The 25,689-nt window shown below is 36.2% G+C and overlaps 2 protein-coding genes across 23 annotated transcripts in view; one reads left to right on the top strand and one right to left on the bottom strand.

The window, feature by feature from the left end:
- Positions 1 to 25,689, top strand: part of LOC127840107 (uncharacterized) — a 273,000-nt gene that overhangs the window by 89,952 nt on the left and 157,359 nt on the right. The window lies entirely within an intron of this gene.
- LOC127840110 (uncharacterized) lies at positions 8,706 to 14,638 on the bottom strand. The gene is made up of 6 exons (XM_052368573.1): positions 14,543 to 14,638; positions 13,902 to 13,960; positions 12,885 to 13,015; positions 12,002 to 12,166; positions 11,006 to 11,052; positions 8,706 to 8,829 (listed from the first exon to the last, which is right to left on the bottom strand). Exons 2-6 carry the CDS (start codon positions 13,952 to 13,954, stop codon positions 8,773 to 8,775), a joined length of 453 nt encoding a protein of 150 aa, XP_052224533.1. The 5' UTR covers positions 13,955 to 13,960; positions 14,543 to 14,638; the 3' UTR covers positions 8,706 to 8,772.

Raw genomic sequence — 25,689 nt, 5'->3', positions numbered from 1 at the left:
TGTAGTTTCAAAGTTTTTATGAAAGCACTTTAATTTTAGAGCCAATGTAAAGGTTTTAGAACGACGGCGGACGTCGGACAGCGGACGACGATGAGGCTATGAAAATACCTCGGAGTTTTCTCCCCAAACAGCCGAGCTAATAATACAATCTTAAGGTCACCTAAAGTCAAAAGGCAACATATGAATACAGGCGCAGTTCACCACAAAATGTCAAATGTCAAAGTTGCCCCAATATTACGTAGCATAAAGATGTATAAGTTATCATGTTTCTTTAAACATGTAGCACAATAATATACAATTTATATTTTAATAAAAACAGCCAGATTTATGAAAACTAGATGGACATAATTTAGTATCAGTATAAAGCCATTGCGTGATTTTGACTGGCCGCGTGTCATTTGAAAGCCATATTATCTCGTTCCGTCACTTTTCGTCACTGAAAAACTGACCGATTTTAGGGACCACTTCAGATAAAATATTTTTTTGCGTTTGTGACTTTTAGTAGTTCCTCATTGTTTTTAGCAATGAAAGTATCCCTAAAGTCATCCTCTCCGGAACTAGAAAATATGGCTTTTAAATGACACAAGGCCAGTCCATATCCTGCAATGTTTTCAACTGTTGGTCGCTTTAGAGTTCTTCTATGCAACAGCACGTCTAAAAATCTAATGTTCTTTGCCTTGAAGGCTTTTCATGGCTTCAACAAACTGAATTATGGATTGTAGTAACAGTAAAAATGTGGGCAATATTGTCAGTAATTTTACATGTTTTAAGCAAAGATCCTAGTGCTTAAACATCATCAGGAGCACTGTGGGCGTTGCAGGTTGCCTGAAGAACACGTTCACTAGATCTTCCTGTTTGTGTGACTGTCCAGGAAAAGATTTTTGAAAACCGGCAAAGAGTCAACAAAACTGCTTACACAATTACAAAACGTTTCAAAACAGTGTGTGTTTAGCAATGCACTAAACCAAACCGGAAAATCAAACCTGCGCCCATTATGAGCAACAAAAATGGCTCTGGGAAACTTTGCAAGCCACATCATACAATCATGTAGAGAAAATTTACTTGATACACTATCAAGACTTCCACCATTTACACGCTTTATGCCATGATCATCAACAGAGATGCCAATCACTTTCTGAGCTTCGGAGGAAATTGGCACTGTTGTCACATATGTCCAGAACTTAAAACCCGTCTTCAAATGCACAGCAGCAATCTGAGTAATATCAGGCATAACTGTAGCTCGAACTGAAATACAAAATTAAATTCACACATTGCTTATTTCATGAATTTTATAATTCCCCTTTAAATTTCATTCTGACGCCTAATATGATCGGTGGTTATGAGAAAAATCAATTTTCAGCACAACAAGCACATAACATATTGACAAGTCGTTGAAATCAAATTATCGCTTGTGAAAATAATTATCAAGTAAGTAAGTTTATTGTAAACAAAGGCCTCTGGCCCATAATACATCATGTTTACAAAATATATATATACAGATAATACAGAGAGTTGTCCCTACCTATATATATACATATACACATATATATATACAATATCATTGAATGGAGAAAACAAACAAAAAAACAAATACGAACAAACATACTTCCACTATAAGTATTACGTTCCATATGAAGAACGTATTAAATGGTAAACATAAAAGGCTATTTTTTTATAACAAACTCATTTTCATTTCTTAACAGATCAAAGAAATTTGAAACAGTTTGCCTGCCATGATACCAATAATACAAATAGATTTGCATAATGTCAGCATATTTAGAGCATTCAAAAAATACATGATATTCATCCTCTGTTTTTACAGATTCATTTTCTAATTGACAATGTGCACATATTCTAAGATTTCTTGGTATTCCTAATTGTCTACCTAACTCTTTTTGAAACCTATGGTTTGAACAACGAAATCTCGCTAACGCTTGTCTGCAATGAAATGGCATTGTTTTGTCTAAATATCGTTCCGTGTTTAATAAACTTTTAAATTGTCTGTAAGCATCGCATCTTGAGTCATTTATATTTTCGTGCCAGGTTTGAGTTGCACAATCAGTAAGGCGTTGTTTAAAACGGAGCATGAATAAATCAATATCACCAACATCCTGTGAGAGCCAAATAAAGCCGAACCCATATTTAAAAAGAAGGTCCTTTACATCCGTAGCCCAATTTCGCCTTCCAATATCATCTAATGACTTTAACATTTTATAACAGTTTTTTGGATATCTTTTATCAGGCATCTGGAGAAGTTTACACCAGTATTTTATACATTTTGAGTGATAAATGACGTACATTGGTAAACGACCACATTCTCCTAAAGCTACACAGTTATTGACCGTAGTTTTTACGCCCAGTAAGTACTTGCAAGCTTCAATTTGTGCACGCTCTATTGAATCACTATATGTGAATCCACTGATTTCTGAACCGAATGTGAGTATGGGTGTTACCATGGCATCAAATAATTTAAAGAACTCTGTACAGCAGAAATATCCGAACGGAATTTGGTATTCTTTAATTGCAAATAATGCTTTTCGCCCCTGCGCGGCTATTTTAGTTTTTTGCAGCCGACCAGCATAACTTTGGGGTATATAGGATGCCCATATATTTATAGACGGACGTTATATTTATTGGACAATTATTGAAATACCATCTTTCATAGTGACGTAATGGACCCCCATTTCTAAATACCATAACCTCAGTTCTTTTAAGATTTAAATTCATGCTTGTTAAGGTACAAAATTCTGAAATAGCATTTATCTGCAACTGAGGATTTACAGCAGTATCTGCACAATTTGCAATATCATCAGCAAAAAGTATACAAAATATGTCAGGGATATCGTTTGTTACAAATATTCCAGTATCACACTTTTGTCGAATAAATGAACACAGATCATTTATATATAAAATAAAAATAATCGGCGAGCACAAGTCGCCCTGTCTAGTGCCGATATTACAAGTAAACGGGCTCGAAATAGCACCGGGACTCGTGCGTACATAACTTTGAAGTTTAGAATACATTGAGGTCAATACTTTAAGTACGTTTCCCTGGATTCCTTTACGCATTAAGCATGTGAACAGTTTATGATGCACCAAGGAATCGAACGCCTTTAAAAAATCCACATATAACACATAGAATCTACCCCCAGGCTTAGCAATATATTTTAACACCAAGCTCTGTAAAATAAATATTTTATCGGTAACCGAATATCCTGCTCTAAACCCAGCTTGCGCCTCATCAATTAAATCTAATTCATTTGCAAACCTGGTTAATCTATTATTAATGATGCCTGCACATATTTTGTACATAACGTCAACTAAAGATATACCTCGATAATTTGAAGGATCACTTCGCGAACCCGATTTATATAAAGGTACAATAATACTTTCACTCCAAGCATCAGGAAAGCTGCCGGAAGATAAAATCTTATTGAAAAGTTCATTTAAAATAGGAGTTATAACGTGTTTAGTATTTATGTAAAATTCCGCCCCGATCCCGTCTTTACCTGGAGATTTTCCACGTTTAAGCTTACTGATACTTGTTTTTATTTCGTCGTCTGTAATTGGCGAATTTAATATATAATCGGCCTGGTCGTTATTAAACGCATTTGCATGTACATCAAAATTTAGTAGTGGGTTTTCTGATTCTTTAAATAGCAATAATTTAAAGTATTTAACCCACTCATTGGGATTGATAGGTGCATTTGTTGTTGCTGAAAACCTATTTTTTTAATAACCGACCAAAAATACTGCGGATCTTTACGGGAGTCAATTAAATCTTTACGTTTTTTATTTTGGTATAGAATTCTATTTTGCATGACATAAGTTTTTGAAAGACCGACGTGCATTTTGGTACAAATGAAAATCGACCGGTTCATTGAACCAACGAAAACGCCTGAGCAACGAATATTTTTCTCGCTTGGCCTTACTACACGCGCTATCCCACCAGAGCGGATTATTTTGGTATTTATTAAAATTGCGCCTTCTTGTGTGCATATCCTCCGCAGCGGTTTTGTAAATGGAGATAATCGTTTGCACAGCATCGTTTACATTTCCATTTATGCAATTTAAAATATAATCGCGGCATCTTTGTAAGTTTTCTGTCAATATTTTTGTTTAATGAATCACAATGTTTTTCATTCCATTTATAAGTGTCATAGTTTTGAGTATCGTTTGGTGAAGAATCGGCATCATGCTTTTCGTGATTTAGGGAACCTGTAAACTGTAATTGGCAGTATACAGGAAAATGATCAGAAATATCATATGGTTCTACATTAAAGTTAGAAACAAATGGAAATAATTCTGTAGATACAATATGATAATCTACTACACTGTGGCCCCCATTTGCCACGCATGTAAAATGTCCAAATTTATCCGAATGCAACCTGTCATTTAAAATGTGAATATTATGCGTACAACATACTTCAACTAATGTTTTTCCAAAATTATTTTAATACATATTATCTTTGTTTTCCCTAGGCATGTTAAAAGAATCTTCGCCATACTCTACCTCAGCATCAAAAATATGTTCTAATGTATCAAAAGGGATATAATCTAAACAATCTTTTGTTCTTGCATTAAAGTCTCCCGCTAAAAACAAGTAACACTTAGGATAACTAGATTTTAAAACAGAAATATTGCTTTCAAGCAATAGAATACCATTACTTTCATTTTCTTTTAAATATATAGGAGAACCTTCAGGGGAAACATATACAATATATAAAATAATATCTTTCATGGCATGAAAAATACTCGACTCAATATATAAAACAATACCATCAACAATATCATTATTAATTCTTCTCACCAAACTTGACTGGATTAAATGTTCTCTAACAAAAACACTCACACCACCACTATTTCGAATAGCATTTACAGGTTTAGATCGAACAGAATCGTAGTGGACATACGAGTTTAGAAACGTATCAAATTCCCCAGTAAGATTACTCCAAGTTTCTAATAAGCCGCAAATATCGTAGTTATTTAAAAAGTGCTTGACTTCCGCGTCATTCTTATATTTCGATAGTCACTTTATATTCCAGGTTAAAATGCCTAAATGTTTATACACGATATCGGGCTGTGTGTTTGGACCTTGGCCAGATTCCTAGTCGACGTCCGTCTCCCCTCCCGCCGACTGTTGATCATCATCGCACTGTGCGCGCCCACTCCGCTTTTCGTCGCCTATGAAATTCCTCGCGCCTATGTTTTCCCGCCTTTCCTGCCCGCGCGTCCTTGAGTTGCGCTCGTGGAATCTGGTTCCCGGCTGCCCACGTGCGTGCCCTACTTCGTAGATAGACTGGTTCTCTTCATCGTACCCATATACCGTATTTTCTATTATTAGCCGATTGTAGTTCATCGAAACGTATTTTCCTTGTTTACGTTCCTTGACCAATCGCTTTCCTAGCTCACGTCCAAGAACTCTGACCTTTTCAGAAAAGTCTTCTTGTACCACTACCGACGAAGTACCCCTGGAGCGTTTTGCACGCTTTAGTACGGCTTCACGATCTTTATATTTAGTGAACTTTACAATGATCGTGCATTTATCAGGGTTATTGGAGCGTAGACGATGCGCTCTTTCAATGTCAACATGTTGTAAATCTGGTGAATTAAAATTTTTCTTAATGAAATTTCGAACTTTCTGTTCCGTAATATCCCAAGATTCATCCACGCATCCCTCGATTTCATGGAATTTTAAGTTGTTCCGTTTTGAATGGCCTTCTAAATTATCCACCTTTATTTTCAAACTTGATATTTCACCCCACAAATGTTTATTTTCATTTCTCAGCATTTCATTTTCTTTATGTAAATTGTTTATTGATTGCGACATGTCACCGAGTTTTAGGTTTAAGTTCGCTAGGTCCGTTCTAACTTCCAATTTCATCTCCCGTAAATATGAATTTCTGCATTTGAATTATATTCATTTACCTCTGGCGTTGCTTGTCACTGGTTTTCGTTGCTTCTCGGGGCTGGGTCCCTTCCGGGTGGCGGTGGCGGTGATGATAACCGTGATGACTGTGAAGACTGTGAAAACGACAGTTTTTGTTGACGCGTTGCTGGCCGTTGCGACGGTCCCGGGTTTTGTTCCACGTCACCACAAAGTAGCAATAATACACTGAGAGCGATAATAACCCTCAGACGAGCACTAACACCGTTCCTGGACAGTCTAATTTCACTCACAGATAGTTTAGACTTACATGGCATTGTAAACACTCCAATGCGGGCTCTGTAGGTCACTAAATCTACTCCCATTTTTTATTTTTTGTCGCACGAGTTCACGAGCTTAAAAATAAGCGGCCATCTTGTAAGGGGAGCAACTCTCTTAATCCATGTCTCACTCGACGGCCTAAACATCAACACTATCCATTTATATGAATAGCTCAGAATTATAATATGCATATTCTCCTTCATAAGATTTATTACTAAAAATAATGAATTTTTTTTTAAATTGTAATATTTGAAATAGCTTTAAATATTTATAATAACAATCACAAATATTTTTAATAATGTGCCTGCCCTGGGGTTCTAACCAAATATCTTTAAAAAATGTAATTTTACCAAACTATGAACACAGTGCCTTTAATAAAACAATTATTATTAATATGTTTCATGTTCATCTGGAATAGTTAATAAGAAGACAGTTGATGATAAAAAATACTAAAATTTGGCACCAAAATAGTCAATAACATTGTATTAAACGTTAGTTTTTACACTTACGCCATTTCTTTCTCATAAGCATCAACGGCAGCCTTTTTAGACGACGCAGTTGAGATTTTCTTGATGGCCTCCCCAGCACGAGCCTCCATCTTCTTAAGATTTATATTTGCAATAAGCGTTATGTTTAGAGTGGTTAGGAAGTTATTTACCTTCACCGGCCTGCCCAAACTGACTATCATTGCTGAAAAGAGAATTGAAAATGATAAGAACATGAAAACGAAATAAGGCCGTAATTACTTAATAATGACGTCACAATGTATTTTCATAGAATCCATTCGTATCATCATTACATTATTAAATCACATGAATGAGCAATTAATTAGATTTAACAACACAAATGCGAAACTAAATTTGAAAACTGAATATCATGGACACCGGAATGTGTCCTTATAACGATTTACACGATAAACAAATATTCACTGGGAATGACACTTGGAATTTTAATGGGTCTGAAAATGTGTATGAAGTCCAATGATCAATGGCAATTGTACAATGATTAAACATTGATAGAAATGGCAGGTTGAAAAATGAAGGCATGCATACCTGTTCCAAGCTTGGTATTTACGTCAAAGCATGGCATTCCCCTGATCTTGAGATAGTGCTGCTTTCCATTAGCAACACGGTTGACTTTTCTACAGTCAGGGTTTTCACAAACAACGTACAAATAACCACTGAGGCTATTTTGTAGTTCGCCAACAATGTTATATATTGTCAAAGGAATGGGACACAGATTACAAAAATGGCCATACGGTAACTTGTTCAGCAAAACCTCCAGCTCAACGAGTCAATCAATCTTCTTCCATACCCCAATCCACTTCTGCTTACTCTTTTCACGCCATTTAGCAAATGCGAATAGCTTTTACGTGAGTCATTTTCACACAAATCGCCATCGCAGAGCTCGATAAATGAATACTTGTTATCGAACACAACGTTGTGTATCGGTGTTTGCTTATTTTTCGATTTTGCGAATCGCTCGCTTTTATTTCGTACTTTCATTTTGCTAAGAAAATGTCAACAACCGTGACGTCATGAACACAATTTTTTATGAAACGAATTAATTTAACTTATATTTGTATTGTATAGTTATTAGATCTTAAAGAGATAAGCAAATTTAACTCTTAAATAAAAAGTAGAAATTTATTTCGTGTATTAAGCATTATTTCCGGACTTTACCGTAGATATCGCTTATAGCCGAAACGCTTTCCGAATACGGCGATATCGACCGACTTTTCCCGATCTCACTAGGCACCTACTGCCTTAATAAGTGACTGTAGTGTAACGGTTATCAATAAAGCAATACACCTTGTAATCGCTGTCGTCTTGTAAAATTTAAGAAAATACGCGTTAACCAAATCCGAACAGCAAAAGCCTGCGCTATTGTTAGAAAAACCACAAAATAAATATATTTTGATCATGTTTTGTTTTTATACAAAATCAGAAAGTTTCGCGTATTTGCCCAGTCCCAGTGATCTTTTCCCTGTGATCAGTTATTAATTAAAACCATTAGCTTTGCATTATTGGCAATAAATGTTGTAATAAATGTAATAGGCACAAATGCAGTACTTATTTACACTAATTTACACACAAAAATCACCACTATGCAAGATATTCTTCAAACAAAAATATACACATTGATCCGTATAATAACTTCTCCTCCCATAAGCGAAAAAAATGCATTACATACTAGTCGCCGCACTCCAGTGCGACGCCAATAATGGCAGATTAAAATGATTTTTTCCCCCAACTTTCGAATGTCTAAAATTGGTGGATGTGCTTAAAATCATTCCGATGCCTCACATAATTCACTCTCAGATACGATACGACGTCATAAACTTGAAAAATAAAAATAAAATGATGCTGACGTGAGTATATTGACTATAATCTTATTCATTAAAAAATCACAATTTGACGATTATCTAATTGAGATGAATTGCGTGTTGACTTTACATAAAATCTAGATAAAAAACATCTATAGAAACAAGGGAAACTCGTCTTTAACGATTTATTAGCAAATAAACACCATTATTACATTCGTGAATGTGTTGGACGGTAATGTTAGCGACACCGCGTGCTCATTGGGTGGATATCACTGTTTTCGTACTTCTGGAAAAGCTGCAATTAACAATAAAAACTATGAAAACCGACGATGTTGTACTAATAAAAGTTTTGTCTTTCAATAGTATGTTATAACAAGATTTTTTCAATAGAGTTCGAATGCCTCCACATTCCACTTTTGTCAAAAAACTCCGGTATGACCAAATTTGATATTACACGTCTAAGTGTGAGCCAGACTTGTGAGGTCACATGTCACTCTCAGTCCCCTCATCTTGTAATTTCTAAAAAATAATATTCAACTCGCATGATAGATACCAACATGTTTACCCGAATACGATGCTAAATGGAAAAAATTGGCATTGGCCTTTGAGTAAGGGAGACAGGTGTAACACACGAAATGCCGTCTACTCGTGGTGTTTATTAGTGGAAAATTATGTTAAAATATTATGATGCAGTTTAGATCCAAACAAGTCCTTTTATGGCAAAATTTCACCTTTCAATTTAATATTTGATATTGGCCTTTCAGGAAAGGATACTTGTATTACACGCAACACGTTGTGGTGGACATTAATTGCAAGTAATTCACTATCCATCAATATATTGCAAAGTTTTTGTTAGAATAGGAAACTTTGCAAAGACGTACACACGTTTGAAAGAACAGACAAAAAGACGGACGGTGAAACTGTTATAGGCCCTCTTCTTCGAAAGTAGATGGTTGATAAACAGAATAACATAAAAAAGTCCATACCAAATGACGTATAGGGCATTCGTTGGACTCGCTAACTAACACAATGCATGAACTGATTAAATAAAATATGTCATGAAACAGCACGTTACAGTCTGTATTTTGCTATGGCAAAAACAGCTTATGTTCGTAGTACAGGTATCACATTTAAACTATAAAGCTTAATCTAAATTTAAAATTCGCAAATCACAATGCACTTAACGGTAAACATTTAATTTTTAGATTTGTAATTTATAAAATACTTATGTATACATGTAAAGTACATTAAAGCTTCAACGTCTATCAAGATATGTTTTCCAACTGAAGCGTGCATTATCCAAAAGCGCCAGAATTAGTTCGTCAAACGAAGTTCAATTAAATGTGTTTATTTATTTACAAAGACTATTACACTTAAGATGTTCATACTTGTAACAGGATAAATTTAGTACGTTGTGTATGTGAATTGTTTTCACATTTTTAATCAATTGAAATTAATTAACATCATTTCGTGTGCACCATTTGGACTTCGGAAACGGCGGTCCACGACCGATGCTGTTGTTCTTCTTCGCGCATTACTAGTCATTCATAATAAGTCATTTGAAAAACAAAATGATAGGTCATTTGCTGACTTGATGCGATGGTTTGCAGCCACATATAGCAATAATGAAAAGGTGTTATGGTTAAACATGTACAAACGTGGTTTACAGATTAAAGTCCTGAAAATTATTCGCGAAGTGTATCAAATCATGAAGTTGGTGTAAAATTATTTTATCTTCATATTGTTTTTATGTGAAAAAGGGGAAATAATGTTATTTTGGTGTTTTTTTTAAGTCGATCTAGAGTAATGGTTACAAAATAACGTGTGAAAATATTAGTTTGCATATTTAATGCATTGTCTTGGTTTTGTAGTCATTTACTGATGACATGGATATTCAAAGCATATCGCCCAAACAAGTTCAAATTATTCCTTATTGTAATATGTCTGGGGCTTATAAGGTACAATTCCAAAGACATGGCGTCTTGAAAACAGACGACGCATTGCCTAACAAAGGACTTAAAATGGATCCTTTGTCCATATTGTTATCAATTTTAAATACATATGAGTGGTTTTTAAGAATACTAAAAGTGTAACGGTGCACAAGGAATTCAAATTGCCGATTGAAATTAAATACATATAATAATAATAAAAAAACGTTTTATGTAATCTCCGTTTGGTTTCGTTAATGACATCGATTGTATAAACGAACGCTTCTCAACATAAAATATAAGCAAAAAACTTTCGATAGTGAACATCTTAAGCTTTTAACATTTTACAAATAGGCATGCATGGTTTAAATGTATACATTTCTACCAACCCAATTATGTTTGGAAATACAATGTATTATTGAGGTAGCTTAAGTGTATTTAAGTTCAATAAACACATTGTATTTAATATATCCAGCTACATATTACAATGTATGCGAGATGAAAATATTAAATGCCCTCCAAAAGAGCCGTTTCAATACTTACTAGGACCCAATAGTTCACGAATTCCGTTTTAACCACAAGTCCGTCAGCTTAAAAACAGGAAAATATAAGTTGAGGCATACCGAGCTATATTGTTGAACAAAGGTTGACGAGTGCCGATCTAGATTTTTGAATGTACGCTTATGTTGGATACTTGCATATTTTACGGGCGCACCTAAATTGGTAAATTCGGTACTAGTTTGGTTAATAAGGTTCTGTTTGTGACAAATGATTTGGTTATGAATACGGATCTCGATTGATTAAAACAATTATATTGTTGATTACATACCTAGATTGTCAAATGCGTACCTTGATTTATAAATATCGGTTCGGATGGTTAATACCGTACCTCGTTTTGTGAATAAGGGTCTAGGTTTGTGAATATGGGGTAACATTAATGACTTAATACAGATATAGAATGGTGAAGTTTGACCTAATAAGATGAACACCTGCCTGCGTGAATTAATACCAGCCTGATAATAATGTATGTTCATCTACCTAGGTCTAACTTCAATAATTAAGGTCATTTGTTACCAATCGAGGCCCAGAGTCACCAAAATAATATGAGCCTCGTTCTATGAAAAGGGGCTTAAATGCACGTGCGAAATATTCACAGTCTAATCGGAGACGACCCTCTCCACAAGTATTGTATTTTTTGTTCAAAGGAAGACTCATCTTGACCAACATCCATTTAAGTTGTACAGTTACGTCCCTTTATTAGCCTATGCTGACTGCAGAGGCTAATCTGGGACGACACTTTCTGCACATGCATTATAACTCCCTTTCGTAGTGCGAGGCTCATACGTATAAACGCCTTACCGCTGGTGTCCATCTTTTTGTAGAAGTTTTCTTAGTCTCAGTAGTCCAGAAAGTATTAATTTTCAGCAATATAAAAAATTCACCAAAAATACGACCTTGAATGGTGATGTTAGACCAATGTAGGTTAACAGGTGCCTACGTGGATGAATAAGGGCATTATAATACATATGAACGCCTTACCGCTGGTATCCATCTTGTTGTAGAAGTTGTCGTAGTCGTGGTAGTCCAGAAAGTGGTCCCCATCCACATCGTACTCGTCAAACAGGTAATGGCTCAGCTCGTACTGGACCGGGTCAGACTTGCAGATGTATGTGGTGTACTCGCTACGGGTAAGGCGGCCATCCACTGACAAGATGAATGTCACATTGGGATGGGGATAAGAATAGTACCAGTATACCGTGAAAGTCGTACTCTCGTAAAACTGGGTTGAATGCATTTGCGTAAAGTGTCGTCCCCGATAAGCATGTGTAGTCCACTCAAGCTAATCTGAGAGGATGCTTTCCACTTTAAGTGGATTTTCGCTAAAAAGACACTTCCTTTATACGGGAAATGCCATAAAAGAAGGAAGTGTCGTCCCTGATTAGCCTGTGCAATTAGCACAGGCTTATATGAGACGATATTTTAAGCATATGTATGACGCCTAATTTTCCCATAAAAAGAGTCGTGTGTTTAAAAAAAGTAGACATATTCGGTTATTATGTTATCGGTACAAAGGTTTACTAGTTATAACTGTACTCTTATATATAAAAGCAACGATTTCTACCTTCGGCTTCGTATCGCACATATAGCAACGTGACGATGAAGTCGTATTAAGTCTTTACCTAACAGATACGCATTTTGACGCGTTTGTAGTCCCTTAAAAATCAAATTTAATTAAAGACCTTTCTTCATAGCTTCAATATTAAAAAGTTTCATTTAAAACCATAAGATAATGATGAGCAGAAGACAGCATAACACATGAACAGCGGGTGAGTTACTCGCTGACTGTTCTTGTTTTATGACGGTTGCATATAGCTATTGGTACTTTGCTTCTGGGCGGGAAAAGGTATAAAACGTTTTTTACCGTTGGAGTCGTATCTGTCGAAGACGGTCTCAAACTCGAACACGGTCATGATGCCGTTCTGGTCAATATCCTCAAAGATGAACATCAGCTCGGCGGTCAAATCGTACGGACGAAGCCTCGTCATGTTAAGCCTTAAACACGGGAACGCAAATATGATGAGAATCTAGCAGCAGGTCGCAAATTGTCAGTGTTAAAACCCCAAAGGAATAACTGTCTCTTTCGAGGCGCCAAACACGTTGTTATTGTATTCAAGGACAAGTATGAGGCGCAAACATATTTTATTTTAATTTCAGGTAAAAAAGAACACTAAATAGGCGACTGTAAGGTTCGATTTCTTTGAATATTTAAATTTTCAATTAAAAATATACATCAAAACATGTTCTTCATATATAACATGTTTTTCATATATAACAACAGAGATAAAAAACTTTCACATTTAATAACACATTTAAATATTTGATTTTAAATACGTAATGCTCGCATCGGTTTAGCAACTGATGAACACATGTGGGCGAAATATTGTTTGTCTAATGTTTTAATGAGTGCACATTCTAGACAAGACTTTATTGGGACACTTACTTTCGTTCATTTGGAATAACAATGTAAAGAACGGGGCATTACATAAATCCAAATATAACACATGATAAGACCCAACATTTAGCACAGCACCACATATACACAATTAACCCATTTATGCCTAGTGGACTCTCCCATCCTTCTAAATTGGATCAATTTATTTCCAAAAATTAGGGATGTCTAGTAGATTTATTTCTATATTTAGAATATATTACAGAAATCCCTTTAAGCATTATGAGGCGTCTCATCTGGGTCTACGCTGTATGCCAAGGCCTTTTTTTCTAGACGCTAGGCATAAATGGGTTAACCAAAATGTAGCTCGCCGTTTCGGACTAAGTGCCGTCATATAGATTGCACATTCATATACTATTCACATAACGCAGCTCTATTTTTCCTTCAAGGCAAAATGAAACGATTTCCAATATTTTTGCAAGCACTTACCCCCGACAGGCGCTGATGAAGGATAGAGCAATAATTATGGATGTAATGTTCATGTTGGTCTGAAAACGAAAACATTTATGTAAGGTTCACCCACCGGCTATATCAGAATTGGTCAGCCTGAATTACTTAGCTTACATGGACATTTGTATTGGAAGACGTTTAATCAAATATATATATAAATAATGAACACAAATTAGTGAATGCTATGTAAACTTTGTATTTAAAAACATATTGTTTAACTCAGCATTAATAAAATTAGGTGCTTTACAGTGTACTGTAGACTCTTAAAGTTCATCATTTGCAAAAATTGTCTTAACAGACTTCATAAATCTATAAAAGTCGGGATTAGAATCGTATATAAATAACATTTAGGTTTTCACAAACATTAAAACAATATACATATATTAAAAAGTGTCTAGTACAAACTTATAACACACAATTATATTTTATCAGACATGCCAATAAGTGTTACACGATCGTTACAATCTAAAAGTATAACCATGTAATTGCATTAATTTAACAGTTATAACCATAATGCACTATTGATCATCGTATCAAGAAGCAAACAGAAACAAAATCAAACATATTACCATAAAATAAATAGCAATAAATAAACTTTGAATACACATAAAGCATCTTACCGTTGAAAGAAGTTACGAAATTGTGAATACAAGCCCAACCCCTAGGTCTTATCAGCACGTCTGACCCGTAAACATAACCAAGTGCAAACATTTGTTAATAAGGAACAGCACTTTAAGATCTATATCTGGCGGATATGTTCCATACTGAGCGAAATGTCAAGGATCACAACGGGCACAAGGTGCTCTTAAAATGGAACATGATGAGGGAGCAGTGTGGTAAAATTATCTTCTAATTATTTAAAGGGGCCTGTTCACGTTTTGGTAAATTGACAAACTTGAAAAAAAAAACAGATTTGCAAATAATCGTTGTATTTATGATATTTTCGAGGAAACAGTAATACTGAACATTGTATGCATTCTTTTGACGATTTAAAAATCTGAAAATTATAAAGCGTTGCAAACGCGAAACAATTGGACAATTTGGAGAGTTCTGTTGTTATCCTTATATTTTGTGACATCACGAGGATCGCTTATATTAAGCATAGAATACACCTGTCAATTATCATATCAGATGGCGGAGTGGTTTAAACGCTGGTCTTTTACTCCAAGGGTCAGTGGTTCGAGCCCTGGAGAGGAATATTTTTTTCTTTCTTTAATTGTATACTTGTTTTATACCGTAGCTATTTATTTCCGTTGTTTACATTGATCAATTTCAAGCATTTAATGACAAACTTGAAACATGCCATAATCTGTGAAAAGTCTCTTTAAATGAAGAGAACATCCTTTTCCAATACTAAGAACGAGTGTGTGAAATAAGTTTATTAATTGAGTCGCGTTCTGATAAAACTAGGCTTAATGCTTGTGCGTCAAGTGTCGTCCCAAATCAGCCTGTGAAGTCCGCACAGGCTAATCAAGGGCGAAACTTTCTGATGTAATTGGATTTTTGCTAAGAAGAGACTTTATTTTAACGCAAAATGACATAAAGCAAAAAGAGTCGTCCCTGAATAGCCTGTGCGGATTGCACAGGCTAATCTGAGACGACGCTTTACGCACATGCATTATGCCCAGATTTCTCAGAACACGACTTAATTTGTCACGTAATATATGCAAAAATATAGAAATTTGAACATATAATTAGCAAATGTGTTGCTGACTACGACAGTGCGGAGGGTCAAAACGTGACCGGTTGTATGTGAATTTTACATACGCCACAAAAATGTCGTCAAATCTTACAAATTCATGTATTTAAAATAAGCCTCTAAAACCAAATAATACACAAAGCATGCTTGCTCTATCCGAAGTTCTAACCGCAGGTCTTTGAATCAAACGTCTAAATGTATACTCTTCACAAGTCTTCAAAAAGTACATTATTCTAATCAATTTGTTTCAATTAGCGCATTTTTCGATTTCATATTGTGAAACAAGTAAAACTATATTAAGTTTAAGCATTCCATCTCGAAATCACAAGTGTTGCTTTATTCATTTATGCGTGATTCTTAAACGAAATCACACGTGTTTCAGTCCGTACACCCCGATACGACTCGAGTTATATGGAACGCCAAAACTGCCTTTTGTTGAACAAGACTGACATGTTTGGTTAAGTTGACATTATGTTGGGTTAAGTTTACATAATGTTGGGTTCATTTGACATTATGCTGGGTTAAGGCGACAGTATGTTGGTTAAGTTGGCATTATGTTGGGTTCATTCGAGATTATGTTAGGTTAAGGTGAGATACAGATCATGGTCATATTTATGCTCTTCAATTGTATAGAAAGGAACAGCAGTGCGATAGAGAGGACTGGATGTTTGTTTAGAAGAGACTTTCAATAAACAAATATTTTTTATTATAAACAGCAAGTGTCGTCCTTGATAAGCCTTTGCGCACTGCACAGGCTAATTGTGGACGCCGTTTTATGCACATGCATTTAGCCTGATTTTCCCAGGGCACAGCTTATAGTATATTTACAATCATATAGGAACTAACAGGCAAGCAAATATTTGCATGATGTATACCAACTATTGAAAACTAAATTCCATGAATATGCCATGTTATTTAATGGTATATAAGTTTTTCCGTGATAATGTATGTACAAAAACACCTAAAACAACACAGTAAAGTTGTTTTCTTACTTTCTGAAATGCATTATCAAATTATATTCATTACTTTTGACTGGTTATCATCAATCATATGTCACAAGAAGATGAGTATACAACGTCTGTCATGATCATTCACATGAGCCGCGCTCTGGATGACACTCTCCGCACTGCACAGGCTAATCAGGGACGACACTCTCCGCACTGCACAGGCTAATCAGGGACAACACTTTCCGCACTGCACATGCTAATCAAGGACGACACTTTCCGCACTGTACAGGCTAATCTGGGTAGACACTCTCCGCACTGCACAGGCTAATCAGGGACGACACTTTCCGCACTGCACAGGCTAATCAGAGACGACACTTTCCGCACTGCACATGCTAATCAGGGACGACACTCTCCGCACTGCACATGCTAATCAAGGACGACACTCTCCGCACTGCACAGGCTAATCTGGGTCGACACTCTCCGCACTGCACAGGCTAATCAGGGACGACACTCTCTGCACTGCACAGGCTAATCAGGGACGACACTTTCCGCACTGCACAGGCTAATCAGGGACGACACTTTCCGCAATGCACAGGCTAATCTGGGTCGACACTCTCCGCACTGCACAGGCTAATCAGGGACGACACTCTCTGCACTGCACAGGCTAATCAGGGACGACACTTTCCGCACTGCACAGGCTAATCAGGGACGACACTTTCCGCAATGCACAGGCTAATCAGGGTCGACACTTTCCGCACTGCACAGGCTAATCAGGGTCGACACTTTCCGCAATTGCACAGGTTAATCAGGGACAACACTTTCCGCACTGTCCAGGCTAATCTGGGATCACACTCTACGTAACAACTTTTTTGCGGAACTTTCTTGAAACAAAAAAATATCATAAAAGCGGAAAGTGCCATCCCTGAATAGCCTGTGTGGACTGCACTGGCTAATATGGGACGGCATTTTATGAACATGCATTAGACCCCCTTTTAGCAGAGCACGGCCCAAATGCATTCTGATCCATTCAATTTAGTTTGATTATATATTGGAAGCCATTGGCTTACAGAGACACTCTCGAGTTGGATGCCAGACAAGTGCCGGTGCTTGATGCCTAAGATAGACCTAGATCATGTCCACTGCTGATGACCTATCTACCTGAAGACATCATGACACTACAGTGACCTATGTCTAAGTTGGTGATACATATCCTTTCCCGCTACACGTCGGAAGATTGGCCCACGGTCGTGTTTACTATTTCTGACGTTGGACAGTTTTATTGACAGGCATTATTTTCATAATGTGCACCAGTTAAGGATATTTTTTTATTTCATCTGTGTGTCGACATGCTGTATTGGATGAAAAAGATTTCATGCGTACTTTTATGCACCAGGAACTGTGGAAGACATATTATTTCAAAAAACATTATGCTTCATTACATCATTAATTTTTAACTTGCATATTGCATCGTCCTTGGTTGAAGCCTATAGAATGTAAACATTTAATAGTGATTAATATTGTTGCTCTCTATTAGAGTCTTTTAATAAAAACTTACTTAGCTAACAGAAACACTTATCAGTAACACAAATTCTATTGAAAATACATGTATATTATATTTTCCATTAATTATATGTATGAACGAGCAAAATCGACAGGTGATTCAGCATTGCAAACTATCACCGACATCAGCAGAATATTAAAGTGTCATTATCGATATTTTTTATTTGATTTATGAAAATGTTTCTTCAGTTTGAAAATACAGTCCTTAAATAATTTTGTTCTTTCTCATCCAATATAATTTAGCTCAAAGCGTAACCTGAATTGTAATATATCATGCTGTACTGTCTAGTCGCCCTTTGGATGTGGTTGGTGATAAAACAGAACTGTATAGTCTAAGAGCTTAAATGCAGGTTCAACTTTCTCTTTTCTTTTGGAACTCCTCATTTGCGAATTTATCGATTTTATTTATAATGTTTACAAAGGATTATTTATCTAGCTTTTCCCGTTTGTTCAGAATTCTGTCTTGTTTTGTTTGTTATTGTTTCTCCCATTTTGTTTTTGGTTTTTGTACTAGGTTACTACATCAGTTAACTTTCTGTCAATTGAATGATTGTTTTCTTATTTCTCTGTATTTAACAAAACTAACGATTGGTATGAATTGAATCTTTCTCTATTTATTTTGAATTGGTAACGGGAATGATTGGAAAGGCGGCCAAGAAAACTCGATGTTGGAATCGAATAACCACAAATTCGGATTGAAAATATTCTGGATTTTAAAATATTGGTGTGAACATTAACGTACTTTAACATGTACGTCCTAATCTTTGTTTGATGATCTACTCTTATGAATGAGACAAGAATTCACATCAGATTGAAATACAATTTTCAACACACCGTCCATAGTCAGGCTCCTGGAACATGATTTATTTCTCCAATAAGCATAAAATACAACAATGGGAACATATTAAGCTTACCAAAAAGCAACACGACGTACGTTTGAGACCTGCATGAACAGTTAAGGACTAATCAATTGGCTTTGATGAGATAAGCTTTACCTTGATGTTTGTGTTTGTACGCGTTTAACACGATATGACAACTATTGAGCGTTCGTCAAAGTCGTTTCATTTAATATGGTGCAAACAGCAATATTGTGGCAGATCTCTTTTTGTGTTCCTTCCATACAAACAACTGTTGAAGCTTTTTAGTATGAAGTTGTGTCCGTTTGACCTGGATGAAGTTTTTGCCGTCGAGGTAAGCGTTCACATGGTATGGTGTAAAACCTTTGCGAAATAATAACAAACACTTATTTTTTGTTAGACTTTTTTTCACATCAAACAAGAAAGAAGAAAGTCCATGATTTCATCATTTTTTTTACGGATATTCATACAGGACAAATCTTTGTTAGTAAATAAACATAGATCGAAACAACTATTACATATATAAAACATTTGCTGTACGTCCGATATAGTAAGAATTGTGAGTGTCGGAGTAGAAATTAGTACTTCCTCTGCTAAAATAGTCCATAATGTAAAAAAATATGTCGTCTTATACTTTCCAACAGTGAGAACAAACGATTGCATACATATTTGTACATTTCTAGAGTCAACAAAGAACAAAAAGCTTTGTAAACTGCGTTTGCTTTTTGGTGGTGATTAACGGACGATGAACAAAGTTATCACTTGTGTGCAAGCGTTTTAGAATTGTAATATTATGTAACTCTCGATACTCTGTCCATACGTACAATGTCCGCACCCTTAAACTAGCAAAGCAGCTGCGATTGACAACAGCCCCATGCCGAGCATGGCGGTGACCTGCACTACACCGCTGCTGCAGGTTGCCATGACACAGGTACCCGGAGAGGTGGAAGAAGTGCTGCCAGCTGCAGGAGTTGCAAACAGCAAAGCAATATAACCTGCTTGGGTTGATTTGTCCAGAGTTACGCCTGTGTCGACCGACAACACGCCTGTCGTCGCATCGTACTTCAGGTCAGTGGTCCCAGCTGGGTAAACGAACATTAAGTACATAAAACATTCGTAACATTGATTAACTCAAATCTAAAATGATAAAGGCAATATATTGTGATTAAGTAAATCTCGAAAATCAACAACAAAATAATAATCAGAATGCGCACACACCATCGATCGCAATATGAGCATGTATGTTTCAAACAGCAACAAAACTATAATTAATTAGCACGGTGCGACTAGTTCATTCGATTGAATAGTGGTATATGAGTTGCCTTTATAAATAAATTACTTACCAAGCGTATAAGCAAAGGTATCCCCGGTTTGGGCGTCCGCTACGGTGTATGTTCCAATCGTTGTTCCTTAATTCGAAAATAAAACGCAATTTATTGATAACCGAATATAGCATTGTATATAAACTAATGCAAAGTAACGCTTTTCTTTATTATTTTGCATTCTGAATCAGCGCAGTCAATTTGTCAAAACGTGTTTTGTATTTGCTAAGAGCACATAATCCAACATCAATCCGCACGTGTAGTTCGAAATCGTAAATTTTATAAAAGCAAACAACCAATAGAAGTTAACTTATAAACGAAGTTGCATCTTGTTTATTTAAACATATAAACACCGTTTAATTAACCCATTTATGCCTAGAGTCCTGTAAATATGCCTTGGCAAACAGTGTAGACCCAGATGAGACGCCGCATGATGCGGCATCTCATCAGGGTCAACGCTGTTTGCTTACAGTAATTTCTGAAAGAAATATTCTAAATATAGAAATAAATGTACAAGACATCCCAAATTTTGGAAATAAATTGATTCAATTTTGAAGAATGGGAGAGTCCACTAGGAATAAATGGGTTAATACACTTTTCAGACCGTAAAGATCTATATATCATGTTCTGCAGATCCAAGTCATATAAGGACAGTCTCGGCAAATAAATCAACCGACATATACATATACTGAAATAAATACAAACCATAATTTAAATTGTTAAACAATTATTTTATATCAAAGTAAGAAATAGAATATATTATTATGCATGTGTTGAATCATGCCAGATTCAGATTTCATTTATTTGTTTTAAACGGATGTGAATGAATATAAAATATGTTTACGCACCTGCTGTAGCTCCGTCAGCAACACATACTATGTACTGATCCTGACTGTACACATACCTGCTGTAGCTCCGTCAGCAACACACACTCCGTACTGATCCTGACTGTACACATACCTGCTGTAGCTCCGTCAGCAACACACACCCCGAACAGATCCTGACTGTACACATACCTGCTGTAGCTTTATCAGCAACACACACCCCGCACTGATCCTGACTGTACACTTACCTGCTGCAGCTCCGTCAGCAACACACACCCCGTACTGATCATGACTGTACACTTACCTGCTGTAGCTCCGTCAGCAACACACACTCCGTACTGATCCTGACTGTACACATACCTGCTGTAGCTCCGTCAGCAACACACACTCCGTACTGATCCTGACTGTAAACATACCTGCTGTAGCTCCGTCAGAAACACACTACCCGTACTGATCCTGACTGTACACATACCTGCTGTAGCTCCATCAGCAACACACACTCCGTACTGATCCTGACTGTACACATACCTGCTGTAGCTCCGTCAGCAACACACACCCCGTACAGATCCTGACTGTAAACATACCTGCTGTAGCTCCGTCAGCAACACACACTCCAAACTGATCCTGACTGTACACATACCTGCTGTAGCTCCGTCAGCAACACACACTCCATACTGATCCTGACTGTACACATACCTGCTGTAGCTCCGTCAGCAACACACACTCCGAACTCATTCTGACTGTACACATACCTGCTGTAGCTCCCTCAGCAACACACACTCCGAACTGATCCTGACTGTAAACATACCTACTGTAGCTCCGTCAGCAACACACATCCCGTACTGATCCTGACTGCACACATACCTGCTGTAGCTCCGTCAACAACACACACTCCGTACTGATCCTGACTGTACACATACCTGCTGTAGCTCCTTCAGCAACACACACTCCGAACTCATTCTGACTGTACACTTACCTGCTGTAGCTCCGTCAGTAACACACACTCAGTACTGATCCTGACTGTACACATAACTGCTGTAGCTCCGTCAGCAACACACACTCCGCACTGATCCTGGCTGTGCACATACCTGCTGTAGCTCCGTCAGCAACACACACTCCGTACTCATCCTGACTGTACACATACCTGCTGTAGCTCCATCAGCAACATACACTCCGTACTCATCCTGAGTGTACTCGACTACGTTCTGGATCTCAACAGTCACCGTGGCTGTCCCGCTAACGTTGCCGCTTGCCACACCTACCTCCGTTGCTCTGAAAGCATATCATTATTTTATTCTAAATTAACTATATGAACATATAAGAACGACAGTTTTAAAATTATTGTACAGGTTCACATGACGAAACATTATTGCTACCCGGTAAACATGTTTTTCACCAATTTGACATTGTACAAAAAAGTAACAACTTGTCAAACAGTACGCCTGTTGATTTATTTCGTCAAATTGTAGTATTGTAAAACAAATGTATAACGATTCCACACAAAAAAATGAGTTAGAAATTAAAAAGGGGTATATTTGGCAAATTTTCATAAATCAAGAGGTACTAAAGACTGGCTAGTCATCAAACAAGGCAGATGTATTATGCACAAAACATGATTATAAGTTTTCAAGGTAAAACTCTGCCACTTCGCCATCCCATTCCACTGGTTTGAATACGGCTCGTTTTGAACTATATTTCAAAATAAAACAGTAATTAATGTCCATAGGATAAACAGCAACAATTAAGTTAAAACAACTTAAGTAACAACAAAAACAATGGACGTCGTTGTTTCGTAATCAATTGATTTTGGCGTAGCCAGTGTTATCTCTCCTGTAGTCATCCCAATATCACCCACACTATCTGGATTCCCGGCGGCCGTGAAGGCGTAGTTTATGGTGGCGCCACTAGCTGTAGGGGTTGCCGCCAAGGTTACAATTGGATCACCAAACGTGCTTGTTTCCGGTACTTATTGTACTTCATGCTGACCATGGCAGTGCCTGTGCCAGCGGAGGCAGTGAACCCTACCTCTGACCAATCAGTTATCTGTGCATCTGAGCAATAATGAAATAAAAACATATAAAGTGAAACTTCAGATGCACGAGCTGGAGTGAAAACCCTTACATCACAATGCAGCCCGTTATTTATGGCAATGAACAAATTGCAAAACAGTTAGACACAAGAAAAAAGGACAATGGACAAGACAAACACTTCCATACAAAACACTAAAACATGAACGAAACTGTGGTCGACTCCTTGGAACATTCAATGCAAAAGCACGGTGTGTATAAACTAGTTTTAAGGCGCTCGGAACAAAGCTCTTTGCACAGATTTTTCATCAAATATTTACGTGTATAGACAATTAACCTCATAGCATCACAAATCAAATTAAATATCAACAAAGGGGAATACATTTCAATGAATTACCATTTTGATACTCGATGGTTATATTTTTCCAGAGCACCAAAACCATAACCTTTGGAGGAAAGAGGAAATGAAACCGAAACGAAAAACGATATCTCGCTATATGTGTGCGATATATCACACTACTACTATACACTTAAACAAATAATATTCAATATAAGTTGTCATAATCCGAATCAAGCTTTCATTTAAATGGTTAATGTTTAGTTTTTGCGATACTATTATATAAGAGTTTATTCATTAGTTTATTTTACATAGAAATGTTGTACAAATGAGTTCAATTGTGATTATCGTTTACATTTCATTTTAAAGTCTATAATTTTATTATGATTTACTCAATTAATTAATTTGTTTATTAAGTAACTAATGTATTTAATATTTAAATGCAAACATAGTTTAGAATATGCAAAATACAATAATTAAACAATGAAGAAGAAATAAAATATTTTTCGATTGAATGAAAATTAAAATGTGTAATACTGTCTGTTGTTTGTGTTGGTTTATTGTTTGCCTTGATGGTTTGGTAGTATTTTTAAAACGCAAAATGAAACGTAAATATGCCATAGATAAAACAAATATTACAGCCTGCACGACTTGCATTTAGTTTAAAATCATCCATCGAACATTTGATTCAATAAGCGAATGCAAAATATTTTTACCTGAAAACGCCACAAGGATGTAAACTACCGCTAGTCCCAGGATTGCCTTCATCTTGTTTAAAGTCGGGTACCTTCACACACTGGTTCAGTTCGAACCAACGGTATTTGTACCCTTTCTCAGCGCCATTCACCATGGTGTTGACCATATTATAACAAGTGGTAGCTAGATGGCCGTAGCATAGTTTACCTTTCTCTGTTAAAACGGTAGCTTACGTGTGATTGGATAGTTTGCTATGATGCCATGTCCGTATATCATGCACAAGATTAAAATTTTGAAAAAAGAGGACTTGTCCCGATGTTGAATATTCAATATTCAATTCAAAAAAAGTTTGAAATTTTGAGGTTAAGTTAACACTTTTTTCTAAATCTAATTGGTCATGCAATGTTAAGGTATCAATATGGCAAGCATTTGCTCTCTCAAACACTCACATAAATTGGTCACTTGCCAATCGGAAGTTAACAAGAGTTTCTCTTCTAATAAAATCTCTAAAGTTCAATTAGCCTGTATTGTTTTATTGATGTACAATTACTGTAACATCAATTGATATCGCTATAAAATATCCTTTAATAATTGCTTTTTTCCGTAACGATTTATCAGGACGTTCATTGGTTTTCCATATAATTAAGCTGGAAAGGTGATTATTTTTTATTTTATTCATCTTATTTTTATATTAATTTAACTAGAATTTAAATTGATATAATTGTATGATAATCGTTTACTAGGGGTAGCCCACAAGTATTTTGATCTTTATATTTAGGCTTAAGACTGTTATAGCTTTAAGGGGTCTTTTCACGTTTCGGTAGATTGAATGCATTAAAAAAAGGTTTCAGATTCGAACATGTTTGTTGTAGTTATGATATTTGTGAGGAAACAGTAATACTGAACATTTACCATGCTCTAAAATATCAATTTTATGCATCTTTTGACGGTTAAAAAACCTTAAAAAATTATCAAGCGTTGCAACGGGAAACGATTGAATAATTTGGAGGGTTTTGTTGTTGTCGTTATATTTTGTGATACAACGACAATTGCTTATATATAGTTAAAAATTAATCACTCATTGTATGAGCGCGGATGGCCGAGTTGTCTTTGCAATAAATTTGTACTCCAGTGGTCAGTGGTGCGAGCCCAATTGAGTTTTTTTTCTTTAATTGTATTCTTGTTTTTTTAAACTGGAGCTTTTTAGATCCAATGTTTAGATTTATTAATATAAAGAATTGAATGACAAACTTCAGTGCATGCCAAAATCTGTGTAAAGGCCCCATTTAACGACACTCGCATTTAGCATGCACAGGAAGAAGTGAATGTGGTTTCAGACGACTAGCATCCTTTTTCGGTCATATCTATTGTGTATGGGTTTATTGAAACGTCAGTTTAACAATCCTAAATCATCTTCCTGTTCAGGTGTATAGAACAGCACATATTTTAAAATAGAATTCGATCCCTTACTGACTTTGAAGCCCACGTTTTGATCATA

This window comes from Dreissena polymorpha, chromosome 7, assembly GCF_020536995.1.
Source record: "Dreissena polymorpha isolate Duluth1 chromosome 7, UMN_Dpol_1.0, whole genome shotgun sequence".
In the NCBI taxonomy this organism is placed as follows: Eukaryota; Metazoa; Mollusca; class Bivalvia; order Myida; family Dreissenidae; genus Dreissena; species Dreissena polymorpha.
Note: the sequence above shows the minus strand (reverse complement) of the source record. Positions and strands in the feature narration are given on the sequence as shown.

Excerpts from the sequence above, each read along its gene's own strand:
- LOC127840110 (XM_052368573.1), bottom strand. The coding sequence starts at position 13,954 with ATGAACATTACATCCATAATTATTGCTCTATCCTTCATCAGCGCCTGT. Across the intron at positions 12,167-12,884 it reads CGACAGATACGACTCCAACG|TGGATGGCCGCCTTACCCGT; the intron begins GTAAAAAACGTT and ends TCATCTTGTCAG. Across the intron at positions 11,053-12,001 it reads CAACAAGATGGATACCAGCG|CTGACGGACTTGTGGTTAAA; the intron begins GTAAGGCGTTCA and ends CCTGTTTTTAAG.